The 18453-nt window shown below is 37.6% G+C and overlaps 3 protein-coding genes across 5 annotated transcripts in view; 1 reads left to right on the plus strand and 2 right to left on the minus strand.

Annotated features, from left to right (window-relative positions):
• The window catches only part of celsr1a (cadherin EGF LAG seven-pass G-type receptor 1a), a 120433-nt gene extending 111776 nt beyond the window's left edge, over positions 1–8657 (minus strand). For all 3 annotated transcript variants that reach the window (XM_016515584.1, XM_016515583.1, XM_016515582.1), the window contains exon 1: positions 4986–8657. In XM_016515584.1, coding sequence (XP_016371070.1) covers positions 4986–8514 — 3529 coding nt within the window. In that variant the 5' untranslated portion in view covers positions 8515–8657. The remainder of the gene's footprint in view (positions 1–4985) is intronic.
• A 1615-nt stretch (positions 8658–10272) lies between these two features.
• trmu (tRNA 5-methylaminomethyl-2-thiouridylate methyltransferase) lies at positions 10273–15922 on the minus strand. Its single transcript, XM_016515578.1, has 11 exons — positions 15674–15922; positions 15230–15395; positions 15036–15142; positions 14177–14299; positions 13572–13744; positions 13356–13409; positions 12259–12325; positions 12075–12175; positions 11844–11988; positions 11321–11403; positions 10273–10869 (listed from the first exon to the last, which is right to left on the minus strand). The coding sequence occupies exons 1-11, from the start codon at positions 15753–15755 to the stop codon at positions 10720–10722; spliced, it is 1251 nt and encodes a 416-aa protein (XP_016371064.1). The 5' UTR covers positions 15756–15922; the 3' UTR covers positions 10273–10719.
• Positions 15923–16469: 547 nt separating this feature from the next.
• Positions 16470–18405, plus strand: LOC107710740 (L-threonine dehydratase biosynthetic IlvA-like). The gene is made up of 4 exons (XM_016515579.1): positions 16470–16600; positions 17452–17668; positions 17759–17940; positions 18019–18405. The coding sequence occupies exons 2-4, from the start codon at positions 17491–17493 to the stop codon at positions 18169–18171; spliced, it is 513 nt and encodes a 170-aa protein (XP_016371065.1). The 5' UTR covers positions 16470–16600; positions 17452–17490; the 3' UTR covers positions 18172–18405.
• The last annotated feature ends 48 nt before the right edge of the window (positions 18406–18453 follow it).

Raw genomic sequence — 18453 nt, forward strand, 5'->3', positions numbered from 1 at the left:
TTTGTCATTCACATTGATGTTAAAATTACATTTTCTGATTTGTGACATTGCTTTTTATGTACTGCTAAAACACTGCTGGTCATTTTCAGAAGTTGTAGTGATTCTTTCTTTTCCAAGAAAGAATGTGAAACAAACTGGTTATATAATTTTCATTTTTAAATATTTTAAAATATAATTGAAATAGATTTTTCACACTTTAAGCAATATCGTATCGCATATCGAATATCGCATTTTTTAACAAGGTATCGCGTATCGCATTTATTTTCAATATCGCACAGCCCTACTTTGTATATTATAAAACTTTAAACCTTTATCAACATGCCTGTGTTAAAGTTACCATTTTTAATTGATACCAGTTAGCAGAAAGATGAATAACACTGGCAGTCCTAAAATACTAAAACTAAAATAAAATCTAAACAAACACAAAACTCCTAATACAACCGCATACCAACACAAACAGCTTTGTGAAAATGAGTTTTGCATCACTCCCCAGGTGAAAAAAAAGTGCACTTTCATAATGTACTTTAAGTGCTCTATTTCCACGCACTAGTTTTGTACTTAATATACTAAATATTATTCTTTAGTACTTCTTAAGATAAACTTAAGATCATCTAAGTGTACTCAACTGTGCTATTTTGGGACGCCATGAATATAAACTAAAATGTGCTTTTATCTCTGTATTTTAAAAATGTATTTAGTTACCACTTGTAGTACACTTGAGTGTACTGGTGTATTAAAAATGGGTTCAAGTGTACTACAAGTGGTGACTAAATGCATTTTTTAAATATAGAGAAAGTATGTTAAAAACACATTTTAGTTCATATTCATGGTGCCCCAAAATAGCACAGGTGAAAACACCTAGTTTATCTTAAGAAGTACTAAATAATAATTTTTAGTATATTAAGTACAAAATTGGTGCGTGGAAATAGAGCACTTTTAAGTACATTATGGAAGTGCACCCAGGTTTTTTTTTTTCACCTGGGATCACACCTTCTTCATAAAACACTGTAAAAATAATAGTAGGGTACATATTATTTCACCCCACTTTCTTTCACTATTTCAGTCCTATTTACGACCAATATTCTATTGAGTGAGATTCGTCATTTTCAACAAAGTATGTTTAACAGAGTGACACCCACAGCATGTCTGTGATGTCAGAGGTCAGAGGGTCATGTGTAGACGAGGTAGAAGGACAGTCACACCTGGACTGAAGATCTCCTCTGTTAATGACATGCAGATGACAGGGGACAGGCAGTTTCACAGTGATTACAGTCTCTGTCTGTCTCTCTTACAGCTGCTGTGTGCATGTCAGAAAGCAGATCTAAGGACACAGCTGGCCAGCCCTAGCCTGACCCACACACGAAACAGCTTCTACAACTTAAAACAATTCACAGTCTTTCTAGTAAACAGTTTATCCTTGTGAAAAAAAAAAAGGTTTTCGGCCACATTATTTATCATATCAGCTCTATGAGGTAGTTCAAAGGGTTTTACATTTCACCTACATACTGTATCATGGCATAACATTAATAAAAGTCATTGCAAACAAATAACTCGTCTCATTACTCCATTTACTCATAGGTAGACCTGAGGGGAATCGACAGCTGCAGAACTCCATAGATACAGAAATCCATATCACTCACTGAAAGACTTTGAGTTCTACACATCCGCTGCCTCTCATTTTGTCGTTTCAAAATATTTGATCGACACATTGAATTTAATTCAAAACGTCAGAATGTTACAGATGCCTCCTTTATAGGGCAGATGCAGGATTATGATTTGATCCAACTATATCTTAAATAAGAGCACACCTCAAATTAGCAATGATATAATTTGTGACACTGCCTGTGAAAACCCAGCTAAAGCCTTTTTTTTTTTTTTTACATAAAATCATCCTTCATAATGTAAAGAACATTCGGTGAAAATGTAACCTTGATAAGTTTAATATTGACTTTAATATTGACCATGGCAAAGCATAGTGAAATTAATGGTTGAAATCAAACTTTGATGTTTGTTATCTCATAATTCGCTTTTTAGACTTTAGCCGTGGATTTTATAGACAGGGTCACATTTATTTTATAGTGATTATTAATATTGTATTGAACAGTTTCCCCTTAATATGGTTCTTATTATTTTAGTTGTCAGGAATAAAATAAGCTTAGGACAAAATCTATGTGGTATCTACGTTATAATTATATGAAATTTTATTCCATATCTTTTTAATTAATATAGCCTACTTTGGTCAATTAATACATTTCTGTAGTCTTTAGCTACATATTTAGATGCAATTGTGTTCATTACACATTTTTAAAGGTTAAATTAACAATTATAATTGTATATTTGTATAATTGATTTTACTCTGTTTATATCAGTTTTGCAGAATTTCATTGGAGTACTTTTTACAAGAAGATACTATTTCTTTCTACAATTTCAAAGTAAACTGTTTCAGTAAAAAAAAAAGTGTAATTTCCATGTGGAATCATTTATCTATAAACCTCAACCATCTGACAATTAGAAGATCTTTTTGCAAGATATGAAGCTATGTCTTCAAGTCCCAACTGAAATACAAGTTCAGAGAGTTTGGTAATGCAATGTAGAACAGTCCAGGTATGTGAGTCCTGCAGTGCTGAGTGGGCTACAGTCAACTACATGAGACACAGACGCAGTGGCCCACGGGCAGAAGCTCAACCCGCTAAAAAAGTATGCATGTATTGGCAGGCTCATTTGCTGACAGCAGGGGTAAAAAAGGAAGAAAATGGCTAGAAGTGATGAATTACCTCCCCTCTTCTCTTTAGATGTGACATGGATCAAAATCAAAAGATGAAGACATCAACAAAGTGCAATTTCACCAGTATAAATGATGGCTGGCTCCATCTTTCTTGAGGCCTTGACAGATGGCTTATCACCCGTATTGATCCGGTGAAACAAAGCACAAAGGTGCAGGGCTAAAAAAAAGCGGCATTATTTTGCGGAGGACACCCCTCAAATCGGCAAAAGGCTTGTTGAATGTTAGCAGACATAGATAAGAGAGATTAGGTTACTGTTCAAACACACAGCCCTCACTCCGTCGTGTTTGCTGTGCAAACCGGTGTTGTTTTAGGCTAGAATAGCCTTTGTTTTGACTAGAATGTTAACTCGCTTTTATCAGGGACATATCTGGGACTTCTTGTGTGTCCCCAAGTACTTATATAAATAATTAAATCTAAGTCGATAAGAAAAACACCTGTTGAGGTGTGAAAGATAACAGTGTCTTCGTAGTGTTCCATTTGTGAGCTAAAAATGTGAGCCATGTGGTAACACTTAAAGAACCAGGTTTTATAGCAGTCTAATATATTGTTCAACATGATTTTTGTATTATATATGTTTTTGGCCAATCAGTGATCAGCAGAGTTTACACGTCACGTTTTGGTAATGGTACGGTTCACTTGGAACCTCAACCGAGGTGGTACTAAAAAAAGTACCAGGTACTGTACCCAGTGGAAAACCCCCCCAAAAGTGAACCGTACCGAGCCGTACCGTGCCAGTGGAAAAGCGCCATATGATATTTTGGTCCCTAGATGTGGCTCAAGCCACTCGGGTTGAAAATTTTATTAATTTTGTATTATTTTGCCTGTTTTATTGTTTGCCAGATCAAAATGATAAGTCAGAGTTAAAAGTAAGATCAGCTTTTAGGTTTGATGGTTTAAACAAAAACCCTACCCTTAAGTATAACCAATATAAACAGCAAACAGTAATGCATTTATGCAGTTTCTTAACTTAATATAGCAAATACCTGATGGAAAACAAAACAATTTAACTTAATTATTTCTGTCTAATCTGTCTTCGTTCAGCTCTGCTAAGACTCAGAAATTGCATGATCAAAAAACATTTGCTACATTTTAGAGCAAGGTTGCATTTGAGACACCTCATTATCATTTAAAAGCATTAAATTCACTCACAGACCAGTGTAGACATTCAAATCTAGCTAAGAGCTCTGTCACATGTTTTCCCTTAAGGGCCGTTTCCTTTTCCCTGGGCTAGAGGTGAAGAGGTCACATAAGCAGTGTTAATGGCTACCTAACATCTGACATGTGGGCATGTCCAAGGAATAAAATGTATTAGCTTATCAGACCAAAAAGAAAGAGATCTGTGTGAAATAAGAGGGGGTAAAAGAGGGTGGGAACTGCAATGGCAATGGAAACCGATGTGTCTTTGTCATGAATGAGAGAGCATGGCATGAATGCGGCTCATTACAACCCCAACAATGACCATGAGCATGCACATTCAGATGAGGACCGGCAATCAGACCCACAAAGACACGGCCGTAAAGCCACAAAGCACAGACAAGAGAGCTGTATTCTGTGTGATGTATTTGAATTGCAAGTTGCAAATTAACAGGAAGAGCGGTATGTGGGAGGAAAAGAGAGATAGAAAAGGAGGACAGAAACAGAGAAGGAAGAGCGTGAGATATGAGAAGCTGATGCCATTTGAAGAGGCTGGCTGTATATGTGAGCATGGTATAATCTAACACTGCCAACTGTGACTGTGGGATAAATTATCACAGAGAATGAAAAGATAAACTGAGTGATCTGGCAGTGAGGAGTAAGTCTCCAAAAGCGCATTGTCATTACAATACTAAGAGGCACGTCATTTAACAACATAATATGTTGCTCATCTCAAACATTTCATAAGAGAATACTGGCGGGGATACAGATTTAAAAGAAGTTAAATAATCCTCTAAAAGTGAACCGAAACTTCATTCTCACGCACAAACGGTTCTTGGCTTCTTCAACATTTCTAACAAACACCTCATAAGCAGAAGAACAGGATTGTGGTTCAGCCTGCAGCAAACAGCCTGAAATTATTGATCCATCATTGACATCAAACCAACATATTCAAATGAATCATATTTTTTCTCCCTGCTTACCCTACACTGCAAAATCTCAAACTTGAGAGATATTTCAAGCAAAGACAGTTCATTCAAGAGATACAAAGAAAAGTTAACTGACCTGTGACAGAAACTTTCATGGTGGCCTCCAGAGGTCTGTTGTTATCCAGATCTTTGCTGAGTTTGAGCTCTCCGGTATTTGGGTTAAGAATCAGCAAACTCAGCTCATTTCCTTCAATGAAACTATACTTGAGCTTATCTGACACATCTGGGTCATAGGCAGGTACCTTTCCTATAATCCCAGATGGAAAACTGTTGGATTTGTTGGTGACGTAGTTATTGAAGATAATCTCGAAATCCTGCAGGACAGGATCGTTGTCGTTGACATCAATCAGACGAATGTGGACGGTTGCTCTGCTGACCAAAGGTGCGGACGTGGCCTGTACGACTATGACATACTCCATTTTGGTCTCGTAGTCCAAATCCACGAGTGCTTTTAAGTCTCCAGTGAATATATCCAAATCAAAGACCTCCGGGATATTTCCTTCCACAATCTGGTACAATATCTGAGCGTTGGTTCCTTCATCTGGATCCATGGCGTTGATCCGGGCAACCACTGAATCAACAGGACTGTTTTCTTTGATGTAGATAAACAGTTCATCCTTCTCAAAAACAGGAGCATTGTCATTGATGTCCAACACGGAAATCTGGATCTCCACTGCTGCTTTGAGAGGAGGAACTCCTCTATCTACTGCATAGGCCTTCAGGTTATACACTGGAACGTTCTCTCTGTCCAGCTTCCTTTGTGTTCTTATAATTCCAGAGTATTGCTCAATCATGAAGTCTCCTTCCCCGTCATCGCCACCTTGAAAGGTGTAGCTCACACGCCCATTAGACCCTGAGTCCCTGTCTGAAGCAGATATCTGGAGCACACTAGTGAACACAGGTGCGTCTTCAAACACGGTGCCCTGATATTTGTCCCTCCCAAACTGTGGCGTATTATCATTGGCATCCAGGACAATGATTTCCACATAGGTGGTGTCGGACTTCTGAGGGATTCCATTGTCACGAGCAATGATGGCCAACGTGTAGGAGGCTTGATCTTCGTAGTCTATCTCCATCTGCGTGGTGATGGCACCTGTGTCCGGATCAATCTTGAACTGTGGAACATTGTCCTCCATGATATAGGTAATACGTGCATTCTCACCTGTATCTTCATCTGTGGCACTGATTACCACAACAGTTGATCCAATGGGTCGGTCTTCGCTGAAGGTCTGATGGTAGCTGGCACTCTGGAACACGGGTCTGTGAGTGTTAGCATCAGTTACATTGATGAACACCTGCGTGGTGTCGAAGCGTGTCCCATCCGAGGCGGTGATAGTCAGAACGTACTGGCGTTCCTGTTTGTAATCTAACGGCAGTGCCAGCGTGATGAGTCCACCTCCGCTTTGACTAGTGATGGCAAAGCGGTTCCGCGTATTACCACTGGAGATCTGATAGGTGACCACACTGTTTACATCACGGTCCAGAGCTGTAACAGTTAACACACTGGTCCCCACAACAGCATCTTCGTTGATTTTTAGCGAGTATAGCTTTTCGGTGAATGTAGGGATGTTGTCATTCACATCTAGGACGGTGATGCTAACGCTAGCTGAGGACGACATTACCGGAACACCATTGTCTCTGGCTTCTACTCCAAAGGTGTAATACTCAGTGGTTTCCCTGTCCAGCTCAGTACTGACTGTTATCCATCCAGTGCTGTTATTGATGGTGAAGGGAAAGCCTGGAGTGGTGTCTGTGAGGCTGTAATCCAAACGAGCATTTTCTCCAGAATCAGAATCAATGGCCTGAATGTGGATCACGGAATATCCAATAGGTACGTTCTCTAAAACGGTGGCTTGGAAAGGAGTGCTTACAAACATAGGAGCATTGTCGTTCACATCCACAACTTGGATGACAACAATGCCTGTTCCGTTAATGAGAGGAGGCCTGCCTCCATCCTGGGCCTTTATGCGCAAGTTATATTCTCGGATCATTTCGTAGTCTAGAGGGTTTATGACATCAATGGCTCCGGTTGGGGTGTGAATGAAGAACTGACCTTTTACATTGCCGCTGATTATGCTGTAATGGACCTTAGCGTTATTGCCCTCGTCTCGGTCAGTGGCTTCTACCTGGGCCACTTTAGTGTTAACGGCCACATTTTCTGGCACCTGAACTACATATCTTTTCTCACCGAACTGAGGATAATTGTCGTTTTCATCTTCAACTGTGATGTGCACTGTCGCGGTAGCACTGCGGGGCCCAGGGTCCCTTCCTTGGTCATTGGCCTCTACTATCAGCTGATACTGCGCCATAGTTTCTCTATCTGGACGCACACGAATCTTGACCAGTCCGTTCCGAGAATCAATTTCGAACCCAGAATTAACACCCTCGCCATTCACAATCCTATATATCATGTTTGCATTGGATGGTGCATCTCCATCTGTCGCCCGGACTGTAATCACCTCAAAACCAACTTCCACATTTTCTCGTATCCTAACCCTGTATTCATTCTGTTCAAAAACGGGCCCGTGGTCGTTGGTGTCACTGACTGTAACAGTAAGGTACGACGTGGTAGTGCGTCGCGGTGCGCCATTATCAGTTGCTGTGACTTTAAAAACGTGCGTGTCTTTAACTTCTCTGTCTAAGGGCTGGACAGTCTCAATGCTGCCGGTTTGAGGGTCTATCCGAAAGAAGTCGTTGGAACGGCTGTCGAGTAATGCTTCCATGCCATACTCGATCTTCCCCGCCTCTCCAGGGTCGCTGTCAGTCGCTTTGAGGGTGATGACCCGCGTACCCGCAGGCTCGTTCTCTGGCACAGAAACCTGGTAGTTCGGTAACTGAAAAAGAGGCGCTGAATTCACGGCTCGCTTTATTCTCGGTTTCCATTGATTTGATACGTGTTGCGCAGAATGTAATAATGATGTTTGGACTGAGGCGAATCGCAATTTGAGGCACATAGAAAGGGGCTCACCATTTGAATCGTGGAACGAGCAGCGGATAGTCTCTTTAAGGCGTCTGAAGTCCGTCTCCGAACAGTACGCGTCCTTCACGAGTAAAGTCCCGTTACGCACAAACACATTCAGGTGGTCTGAGGTGCAAGAAGTAATAAAAACACCAGAGTTTCTTGTGAAGACAGGCAAATAGTCCTTAAAACTAAGGAGTAAATCACCCGGAGAAAAGCAGGAAGTTAGTCCTAAATTATAAATGCAATCCACGCTGATATCAGGCTTAGTCACTCTCTTCCTTTTATATTTGAACACGCAATTTCGTCCGTGCACAAACACTTTGAAATGTGCGTTAACTAGTCCTTCGGTTGTTAATGATTGGATTTTAAAATAAAGAGGCAGCGCGCTGTGAGGAGCGCGCGCACAATCCACCTCTCCATTTAAACGCACTACTCCATCTCTCCAGTCCACTTTAATAAAGTTCCCAATGTACTTGGAAGTTAAAGTCCTGTCTATTTTATACGTCCAACCTGGTCCCAGTGACAAATTGGCCAAAACAGCTCCAGAACGTAAAGTCTCCGAGAGGTGCAAGTCGAAACATCCCATGAGAGGAGCGCAGAGGAGAAGGTGAACCCATAATAACCAACACATTACAAGATCCATGGTGTAAAACTCCACAAAACATGCAGAAAAACAAGGTCAACTCTCCTTCTGCCGGCACGTCGACCTTCTTTTATCCTTCATTGTAGTTTTTTAGCAGGGGAAAACACAGTTTATCAGGCTGGTATCCATGGAACCAAGTGACATTACCCACGTTAAGTTTTAAATGAGGACAAAATGGCTCCGTGCGTGCGCGTCTCTCCCCAAGCACACACACACACACACACACACACACACACACACACAGTCATTAACATAAACCTGCACGCACCTCCTTCTCAGGACTAAAGAATAACTCTCATGGAAATTCAACTATTGTTATTCACATCTGCATTTATTCTTTGGTTCTTTTGGCGACTTTTACGACGCGGCGCGTCAAACTAGAAAACAAAATGAAGCTACGAGATTAAAGTTTCACGCAACTCTCCGCATGCAGATTTCTGGACGTAAATGCTTCCATTATAAATAAACGCCGTTTCATTTATTATAATAGGCGCGTTCTAGTTTTGTTTAGGCTATGGATAAAGTTTCTACTTTTTGTCTCCTAAAGTGACATGAAAGCGCAACACGTGTTTAAATCGCTGTTTATGAGCGGCTGTAAAGTAATAAATTGTTATCAATACTGGATTCCCTATCTGTTATTCGCTATGAGTAGAGTAAAACTAAATTGTACATGAATAAATTATGTATTCTCTATACAAACCATTACAAAAATACCATGCTAGCCATAATTTACGGAAAACAAAAAAGTTATTAAACAGTGGTAACATAGCTAGTCAGTGAAAATTACGGAAATATTTTGAAACATTTAAGCATTAAAATTAGGTTTGGTGCAAAAGAATCATTACAAGGATGTTTTTACTTATCTTTGGAGATAACAAATAAAAAGCTTGAGTTTTGAGTTCTTTTGAAATTTATTTTCATATCCTTATACTTTTTATCGTGTATTCATAAAAACGTGTATTACTAAAATTGTAAGTGAGAATAAAACTGTTTTATAGGATATAAACGTATATGGGGTTTATTTTACCTTCAATATTAGTGTCTCCTCAACAGATAAAACGTGCACAGAGTCATGTTCCTAATATAAGACATAAAAAAGCAATGGATTTCTTGTGAAAGAAAATCATGCTCATCTTTGAAAACATTTTTTTTTTCTTAAGAAGTTTATCTACAAAAAATATATAATACTTAATTATATTTACAAAGCAATACACCTACACTCTTAAAAAATAAAGGTTCTTTATTGGCATCGGTGAGGAAGCTTTAACAATCATAGAACTTTTCCAATGCACAAAAGGTTCTTTAAAATGGAAGACGGTTATTCCGAAGTTATTGTAAAGACTGTTCACTGAAAGGGTTCTTTATTTTTAAAAGTGTGAAATTTCTCTTATACAGTTTGTTGAACTGGGCTGCCATGCATATTTAAAAACACAGATGAGGAATTAAGGCCAATCCTCATATTATAGGCCTACATTTCTTTAAAAAAATGTTTATAATATTATCAGAGGTCAATCATTTATTCTCTAAACCCCAATGCCTTAACATATGTTATATTTCAATTGTCTAACTATATATAGTTTAAATATGTTATTTTAGTGCTATGTGTATAACAGTTGTCTTTAATGGAAATTGAGGAAGATGTCCAGAGGCACTAGACCAGGGCTGTCCAAACTCGGTCCTGCAGAGTTTAGCTCCAACCCTAATTAAACACACCTGAACCAGCTAATCAAGCTCTTACTAGGCATAGAAACTTCCAGTCAGGTGTGTTGAGGCAAGTTGGAGCTAAACTCTGCAGGACACCGGCCCTCCAGGACCGAGTACAGTAAGTGATGCTCTCACGCCCTCTATTGGGAGAGAAAGGAACTCAGTAACAGTACTCAAAAAGAACAACCTGTGAACCTGTAGCTTAATATTTGTCTGAAAGATTGCATAGGTCAGGATTGTTGCACCATAAAGGCACTATAACCACTTGCATTTATAAAATCTTAAGAAAGAGCAATACCACAATCACTACGTATATATTTTACAAATAAATTACAATTCCCAAGTTAATTACAATTAAGAAAAAATACAGAAAACATACAAGTCACATTAAAGATTCCCTCATCCTAAATGTCTGTGAATACTAAGAGCACCCTAAGTTCTTGTTATTGTCCCTTACATGAAACACAAGAGGTGTGCTGGTTTGTGCTGCATGCGTGCGTCTCAGCTGACAGGCTCTGGATGTTGTTGGTTTGTGTCTTTAGGCGGGCAGCTCAGGCAGTTTTGACCTTTCTGAAGAGTGAATTGTGTGGGTCCCAGACGAATGATCTTCCCACTGCCCAAACACTCATCTCCCTTATATAGGACAGCAAACTGCAGTGCAAACACAATGTAGTCAGGTTCTATGTATAGCTTTCTATGTGTATAAAGCAAGAAGTCACAGAAGGTCATACTAACTGATTTTAACACAGTAATACAGTTCATTAATCTAACTATAGGCTGTTTACGTTTGCCAATCAACCTAGCAAGCTTGAAATGTGCATCTGAACTTTTTTTGTTTTATAATACCACTTAAGATGTCATCGCATTTGTTGCTCAGCCAGCTGATGGTTTTTGTAAAAAAAAAAAAAAAGGACTACAGTCCATTATTTATAGAGAATATGTCATAGTGATGGAAGACAGGAGTTGAATACATCTAGTAAAAGGTTTCTGAAAGTCCCATTTCCCCCCCAAAGTCTAGTGTAAATGATTTATAATGACACATCAGGAATTGAGTTAAACATTCGAGATACATTCTTCAGCGGTGTAGATATTTCTGGATTACCTGCCCAGGTGTCAATGCTCTTATTGGCTCTTTCAACATTACCCACATTGACCCGTCTAGATTCAAGGTTACAGTGCATGGAGCTGAAAGAAACGAGATGTTGATATTAGGACCGTTTACAACAGGACAATTCTGTAGACTAGTCTTATTATTGTTAACTAAAACTGAAAATAAAACTATTATTAAATAAAAATATTCAAAAAAAATTTCTCAAAATAAATATTACACTTAAAAAAAAGAACATTTTGACAGTTGAATTTTAGTTTCGGAAATAAAAATAAAGCTAAACAGAAATACAATAAAACAATTAATTCAAGTGACAAAAACACTAAAACTAAAATTTAAATGAAAATTAATGCTAATTCAAAATTGTAATGAAATCTTATAATAATATATAAATAATTCTAAAATAACACTATTATAGACAAAACAGAGAAAAATATTGGCTGCTGGTTATTACTTAAGTTACTTTTTCAGCTGACCTGTTTTCTAACAATTTCCAGCAAAAACAAAGAAAACTCACTTAAAGGCATCCGGTTAATGAAACGGAAGAGACATTCCATCATCTGAGTTCGGACAAGTTCAACAGGCGGGTCTTCGGCTATCCAATGGAAGCGGTCTGTCTGTATCGTGTCTCGGAACAGTGCTGGGTGGTTAGTGGTTGGACCCTACAAGAGACGCCATATTTTAGGAATCAATCGACCTGAAAAGTCATCTGTGGCCTTTTTTTAGTTCAATAAATTAAGTAACTCACCAGAAATACAGCACCGGTTGTGATATCTTTATCAACTACAAACCAAGGATCTACCTGTCCTCCTATTCTAGCCCTCTGACCCAGCGTTAATGTGAACCAGCCTTTGGCGAAATACAGTAATCAGTCTTACAGTATCACAGACACCATGGAGGAGAATATGAACAATTATTAAATTAATAGCCACCTTTATGCTGCCCCATGATCTTCCCATCTTCAACGGAGACAAAGTTTCCCGGTTTGGGCTCTATGTACTTTAATAAATTTGACATAGACTTGAAACAGTACTAAATTAAGAGACTGCAGTATATATTGAATAATGGCAATGACCAAAACACAGTCTGAAAATCAGCTTTTTAAAAAATGTTGATTGATTATATGATGTTTGGCCATTTTTGCAACCCTGTTGCCAAAATGTGGAATACAGTTTATATATCCGAGCTTTACATTTTAAAAACATATAAATAAAATATCAGAATAGGTAACAGGGTTGTAAATTGAACCTATAGGTAGGGATGGATAGTTTAGGGCCAAATGTTGGTTTGTTATTGATGATCTAAGGCCCTGTCCACACGAACGCGGTTATTTTTAAAACCGCATCTTTTTCTAGCGGTTTCGCGGTTATCTCTGCCTACTGGAAACTTTTTCAGGCTTCTGATTGGCCAACATGCCTTTACGGTTGAGATTATATCTCCACCTATTGGTTTGGCATGCTCTTGACAGTGATTCATGGCATGCGTTTGCATTTTCAAATTCATGGCATGCGTTTTTAAAAATACCCGTGTACGTGTGGACATGGCCTAATATTTATAAAAGTGTTTTACATTTTAGAGTGGCCTTTTATTGTGGCCAGCCTAAGGCACACCTGTGCATTAATCATGCTGTCTAATCAGCATCTTGCTATGCCACACCTGTGAGGTGGATGGATTATCTCGGCAAAGGAGAAGTGCTCACTAACACAGATTTAGACAGATTTGTGAACAATATTTGAGAGAAATAGGCTTTTTGTGTACATAGAAAAAGTCTTAGATCTTTGAGTTCAGCTCATGAAAAATGGGGGCAAAAACAAAAGTGTTGCGTTTATCATTTTGTTCAGTGTATATATTGAACCTGATAAATTCAGTCAACAATTCAATTTGTGTAACAATTCAATAACAACATTTCATCTAACATATAAAAAAGCTTTCAGTTTTCAAAAGAAAGAAGATGAAATTTGTGTTTTTATTGCTTTAAAATTTTTAAAAAAATAACAGGACACCAGTTTGTACCCTGCATCAAACATACCTCAAGGATAAAGTTCTCAAAATCTCTCTCTCCAATGAAACAGATCCCCATGCTCTTTCAGAGAAAACAAAAAATTGCATTTGCATTATATTTAGTCATTGAGCAGACACTTCTGTATCAATTAATCAGATTACATTTAAAATACTGAGCACTACTAAGTGTCACATTTCTTGTGCCAGAAATCTTGGGTCTTGTATAAAAGACTTCATTTAGTACCTCTTTTTTCTTTAGAACATGCTGGAAGCCAGCTTCAGCAGCTATTTTCTTCACAAAGTCTTTGGTTAGCCCAGCTAGGGGAAATATTGTGTGTCGCAGAGCATCCTGGGAAATCTGACTGAGAAAGAATGTCTGGTCCTTCAAGCGATCAGCACCCTGATAGAGCCGCACAGCTAATGAAATTCAGAAGAAGAGAAAAGCTCAAAATACAAACAAATCCCAGATATTTTAAATCTCTTAAATCTCACAAAAACTGCCAAGAAAGGTCCATGTCCATATTTCAACCCAAAAATCAAAACAATGAATATAACATATTTAGCATGAAGAAAAACGTATTTTTACTCTTTTTTTTTTTTTTTTTTTCATTGTGATATTTTCCCATTCTACACACGTATAGAATTTAAAGTATACTTCATGGTGGTATTTGTTTGTAATTTTAATTAAATTCAAATTTGAATTAAAAGAAAATAAATTAATGATAAAATAAAATATACAACTTGTGTCTTCATGATTTTCATTACTTATTCAGAAAAAAATATATATAATGCTATAAACACAATTGATTTTCCTATCCTCTACATTGCATGGACAGATGTTATACGTACGCTTTCTCATTTCAAACCGATCTCTGAAGAGGGTTCTGGGAGGTGGAACCTGCTTCTGTTGAAAAACCTCCTCGTCCTCCTGGGACGTCCGGGCATAGTGTCCCGTTGCCATGGCATCAGCACCTGTTTTCAAATAAGACTGTGATGATGCTAAATATGCAAGACACCACATATAAAAAAAAAAAACTTTCTTGACAGTTTTTGTCAGATTTAAGAGATTTAAAATTATGTGTCCTTAATTTGTTTTGATGTCAGTTGTATCTGTGGTTTGTTTCTAAATCGATCTTTACTCTTCTTCTGAATCTTAGAACTTTTTTTTCTGCTCATATCTTAAATAAGCCCTTAAGAGAGATTCCGAAGTAAAACCATCGTCTAGTTGCATTAAAAATCTACACAATAACAAAAGCACACAAATAAGAGCTTTAAACTGTATTCATTTAAAGGGGTCATATGATGCGATTTCAAGTTTTCCTTTCTTATAAAATCACAGCTCATGCAAGATTTCGTTTTAACCTGGACAAATAACATTTTCTGCATTTTAAGTTGTGGACCCCTTAAACTCAATTAACACTAGGGTTGCAAAAAGGTGGACAATTTCTAGTAAATTTCAGAAAATTCCAGAAATCCCGGAAACTTTCCAGGATTTTTTGGTATATTCCAGGGATTTTTGGAAAGTTTTCGGAAATTTACCAGAAATGTTCCACCCCTCTGCAACCCTAATTAACACTATAACAAATAGGAAAATTTCTGCACCTCCTTTCACTTATTCTTGGTTAAAAAAACGAAGTATCAGTCAAGTCCTATTTTGCATGTATTTTCCTGGAAAACACTACAAGTTCATCAATCCCACTTAACTTACCTAAAGTATTAACTGCATACTGATAGAAGTGCTTAAACTTGATGTGTTTGTTACACATTATGTCTGGATTTGGTGTTCTGCCCTTCTCATATTCCCTAAGAAGATTGCTGCAAAAGAAAGAAAGAATATGAGCAAACTGTGTACAACCTTTTGAATTCAATGATCTTTCAAATATTAACTACTGTAATATTTACCTAAATACTTCATGCCAGTATTCTTTAACATATGAGACCTGGTGGAAAGGCATATCCAGCATCTTACACACTTTATAAGCATCTTCACAGTCTCTCTCTGATGAACAGACCCCTCTCTCATCCTGAGAGTCCCAGTTCTTCATGAACACACCAGTCACATGATAGCCTGAAAGCAGAGAAACACATAGCATATCTGCAAACAAATCATGCTAGTTTGAAACACCAAAAAGTGTCTTCTTGTCTGCAACTCGGCGTATTTAACTTTATATGCATCGTTTTATCATTTTTAAACATAACAGACAGCTTTTTTGGAATGTTTTTCTTTCATGTTATTTTATACATCCACACAAAGCACAACAGAGTTTATGTGCCCAGTGAATGGGACTGTTTATTTCGTAAAAATGTGTAAAATTGTAATGAATTTTAAGTACACTGATATCTTACCCATTCTTTTGAGTAACAGTGCACTGACAGAACTGTCAACCCCTCCAGACATAGCACACACAACATGTCGAACTACACCCATGACATCTATTTTAATATGCGCTCAAATACATTTAATCAGACAAGTAAAGAGAAATTAAGAGACATTTCACGCCGCTGCTATGAAGGTCGCCATAATTAAAGTTCTTTTCAAAATATTGACCGATCGGAAACAAAAGACCAGCACTAACGAAAGCATGGTTCCGGCCATTGCTCTTGGTGGAACTCCTTAAACGGTAACACTGCAAGACGTGTCGCGTTTAAAGTCCACAGAAATATAATAAGCAGTAGAATGGTAATCATAATTTCCAAAAAAAAAAAAAAAGATTAAATAGGCGTGACTTTATGGTCCGAAGGTTATGAAACATTGAACGTTTTGTATACTTTAAAAAATCTAACATCTAACAAATGATATCGCATAACAAATTTCTATAAGCCTATATGTATACAAGCTGCCGAACTTTGTATTTATTCGATTTCAATTATAATACTTTAGCGTAACGTTACAAATACATCAAGTAGGCCTACCACAAATACCTATCAGCATGATATATATTAAACTATAAATTATTTATTTATATAATGCTGATATTTGTTGCATAATTTAAGCATAGACTGTAAAAAAAAAAAGAAAAAAAGAATTTAAGTCCAGACTGGATTCTTTTTTTTTTCTTCTGAGCCATCGAGCTCCCCCTGCAGGAATAAACAGTTTATGCCTCATAGCGATTATTGACTGGTAAAGTGCCACCAAATGATTTTCATATTCATCAACGGGTCTTTCACCGTTGCTTGGTCGTGATAACCACAAATGAAGTTGCTTGCTTAATTTGGAAAAGCAGCTTTCTAAAAGCCAGCATTATATTTTTGGATTACACTTTCGGTTTTACGGTAATACTATCATCCAGAGATATTGTTTGTTAAAGCGGCAGTATAGTGCAACTAAATGCAATTCAACTGTAAACTTTCGGGCTGTTATGTAGAAGTTTTATGGTTGGGAACTTGGGATATACCAAAAGAAACTATTATTTGGCACCATTCGTTTCTGAAAATCTATATTAATGTTGTATAGTAGGATTTGTTTATTTCTCAGTTTTTTTTCCTCCCCTTTTTTGCCACCTCATACAAGAACATATGGTAGAACAATCTAAAGCTCTCCTATGTTCAATGCACTAGCAATCAAAACTAGTTCAGTTAACACATTTGTTAATGAAAACAACAAGACACAATCATTATTTTTTAAATAATAATAAATTATTTAAATGATAAATTAATTCATGTTATAAAACGGATAGTTCCGGTCCTTGATTCTGATTGGTTGAGCCAAGTTCGAAGCTGTTGTAAATTACTCTACAAACATACAGCTTTGTTTACATTTGTGTGTTGCTCGGCAACAACTTTGTTGGAACCACAACCGTTTCTGAGGAACTACATTGCTTAGCGGAATAATAATGTTTTTATTCATATCATTACACTTTATTTGCTCTGTTTTATTTTGTGAAACCTTACTACGTATATGGAATAACCGTTTTATAAAAGCAATAAGCCCCGTGAAGCCGTGGTTTACAGTGAATTTATAACAGCTAAGGGGGGCTGTTATAAAATCACTGTCAAATTCTTGGGGCTTATTGCTTTAATAAAAAATAATTATAAAATAAATCTAACTATAAATATATTTAATCACAACTACTTATATTTATAATTTAAAAATTATATGTATCTATTTTTTTTTTTTTATTTAGCTATACATCTAACAAAGTTTCACTGATCGAGCAAGAACAATGGGAGATGTCTCAGCAGACAGCATTACTATCGAGATGCTCAGAGAGGCATGTGGGACTGTCAGATGCAGTCCGCTGGATGTGATCAACACACCAATGATCCCATGGTCCCAAACCACACTTCCACTCAACAACCCCTGCAACATTCACATCAAACTGGAAAACATGCAGAGGACCGGTCAGTTTGTGCTAATTCTGTTTGCTCTGGTTATGCAATGTAGCGATGTGTAAGCATATCATGTTTCGTTTTCTTTGCCTCTGCCACCAGGTTCATTTAAGATAAGAGGTGTTGCAAACCAGTTTGCCCGGAGACTCAAAGGGGGCCATTTTGTGACCATGTCTGCTGGGAATTATGGAAAGTCTTTTGCATATGCATGTAAGCATTATGGATCCAAAGGCAAAGTGGTGATGCCAGAAACAGCCCCCATCTCCAGATCTGTTCTGATACAAGTATGACACTCTCATGCTGACACGGTTACACTTTTGTCATATTTGAATGTTTGAACAAAATGTGCCAACCATTTGTAGAGTTTGGGAGTTGAGGTTGAAAGAGCGCCAACTCCTCGTCTCATGGATGTTGTTAACCGAAGTGTTCAAGAGGACAGCATGACTTTCCTACATTCCTATGATGATCCGGATCTTATCGCTGGACATGCCAGGTTAAGTACATGTCTGGGATAGATCACCCAAAGCAAGGATATTCTGTCATTATTTACTCACCCTCATGTCGTTCCAATCCTGCATGACTTTTCTTTAGTTGAACACAACAGGAGATATTTTGAAGAATGTTCACATGATTTTGCTCATATAATGAAAGTGAATTGTGACTGTTAAGCTCCTAAAAGAACATAAAGCACTTTAAAGGCATCATAAATGTAGTACACATTTTCTTGCAAACACATACAGCTTTGAATAACATTAAACTGCTGGCTTCCAAAACGTCAGTCGCAACAGTTAAATGTC

The sequence above is a fragment of the Sinocyclocheilus rhinocerous genome, unplaced genomic scaffold, assembly GCF_001515625.1.
Source record: "Sinocyclocheilus rhinocerous isolate Xijiao unplaced genomic scaffold, SAMN03320098_v1.1 scaffold1078, whole genome shotgun sequence".
Taxonomy (NCBI): Eukaryota; Metazoa; Chordata; class Actinopteri; order Cypriniformes; family Cyprinidae; genus Sinocyclocheilus; species Sinocyclocheilus rhinocerous.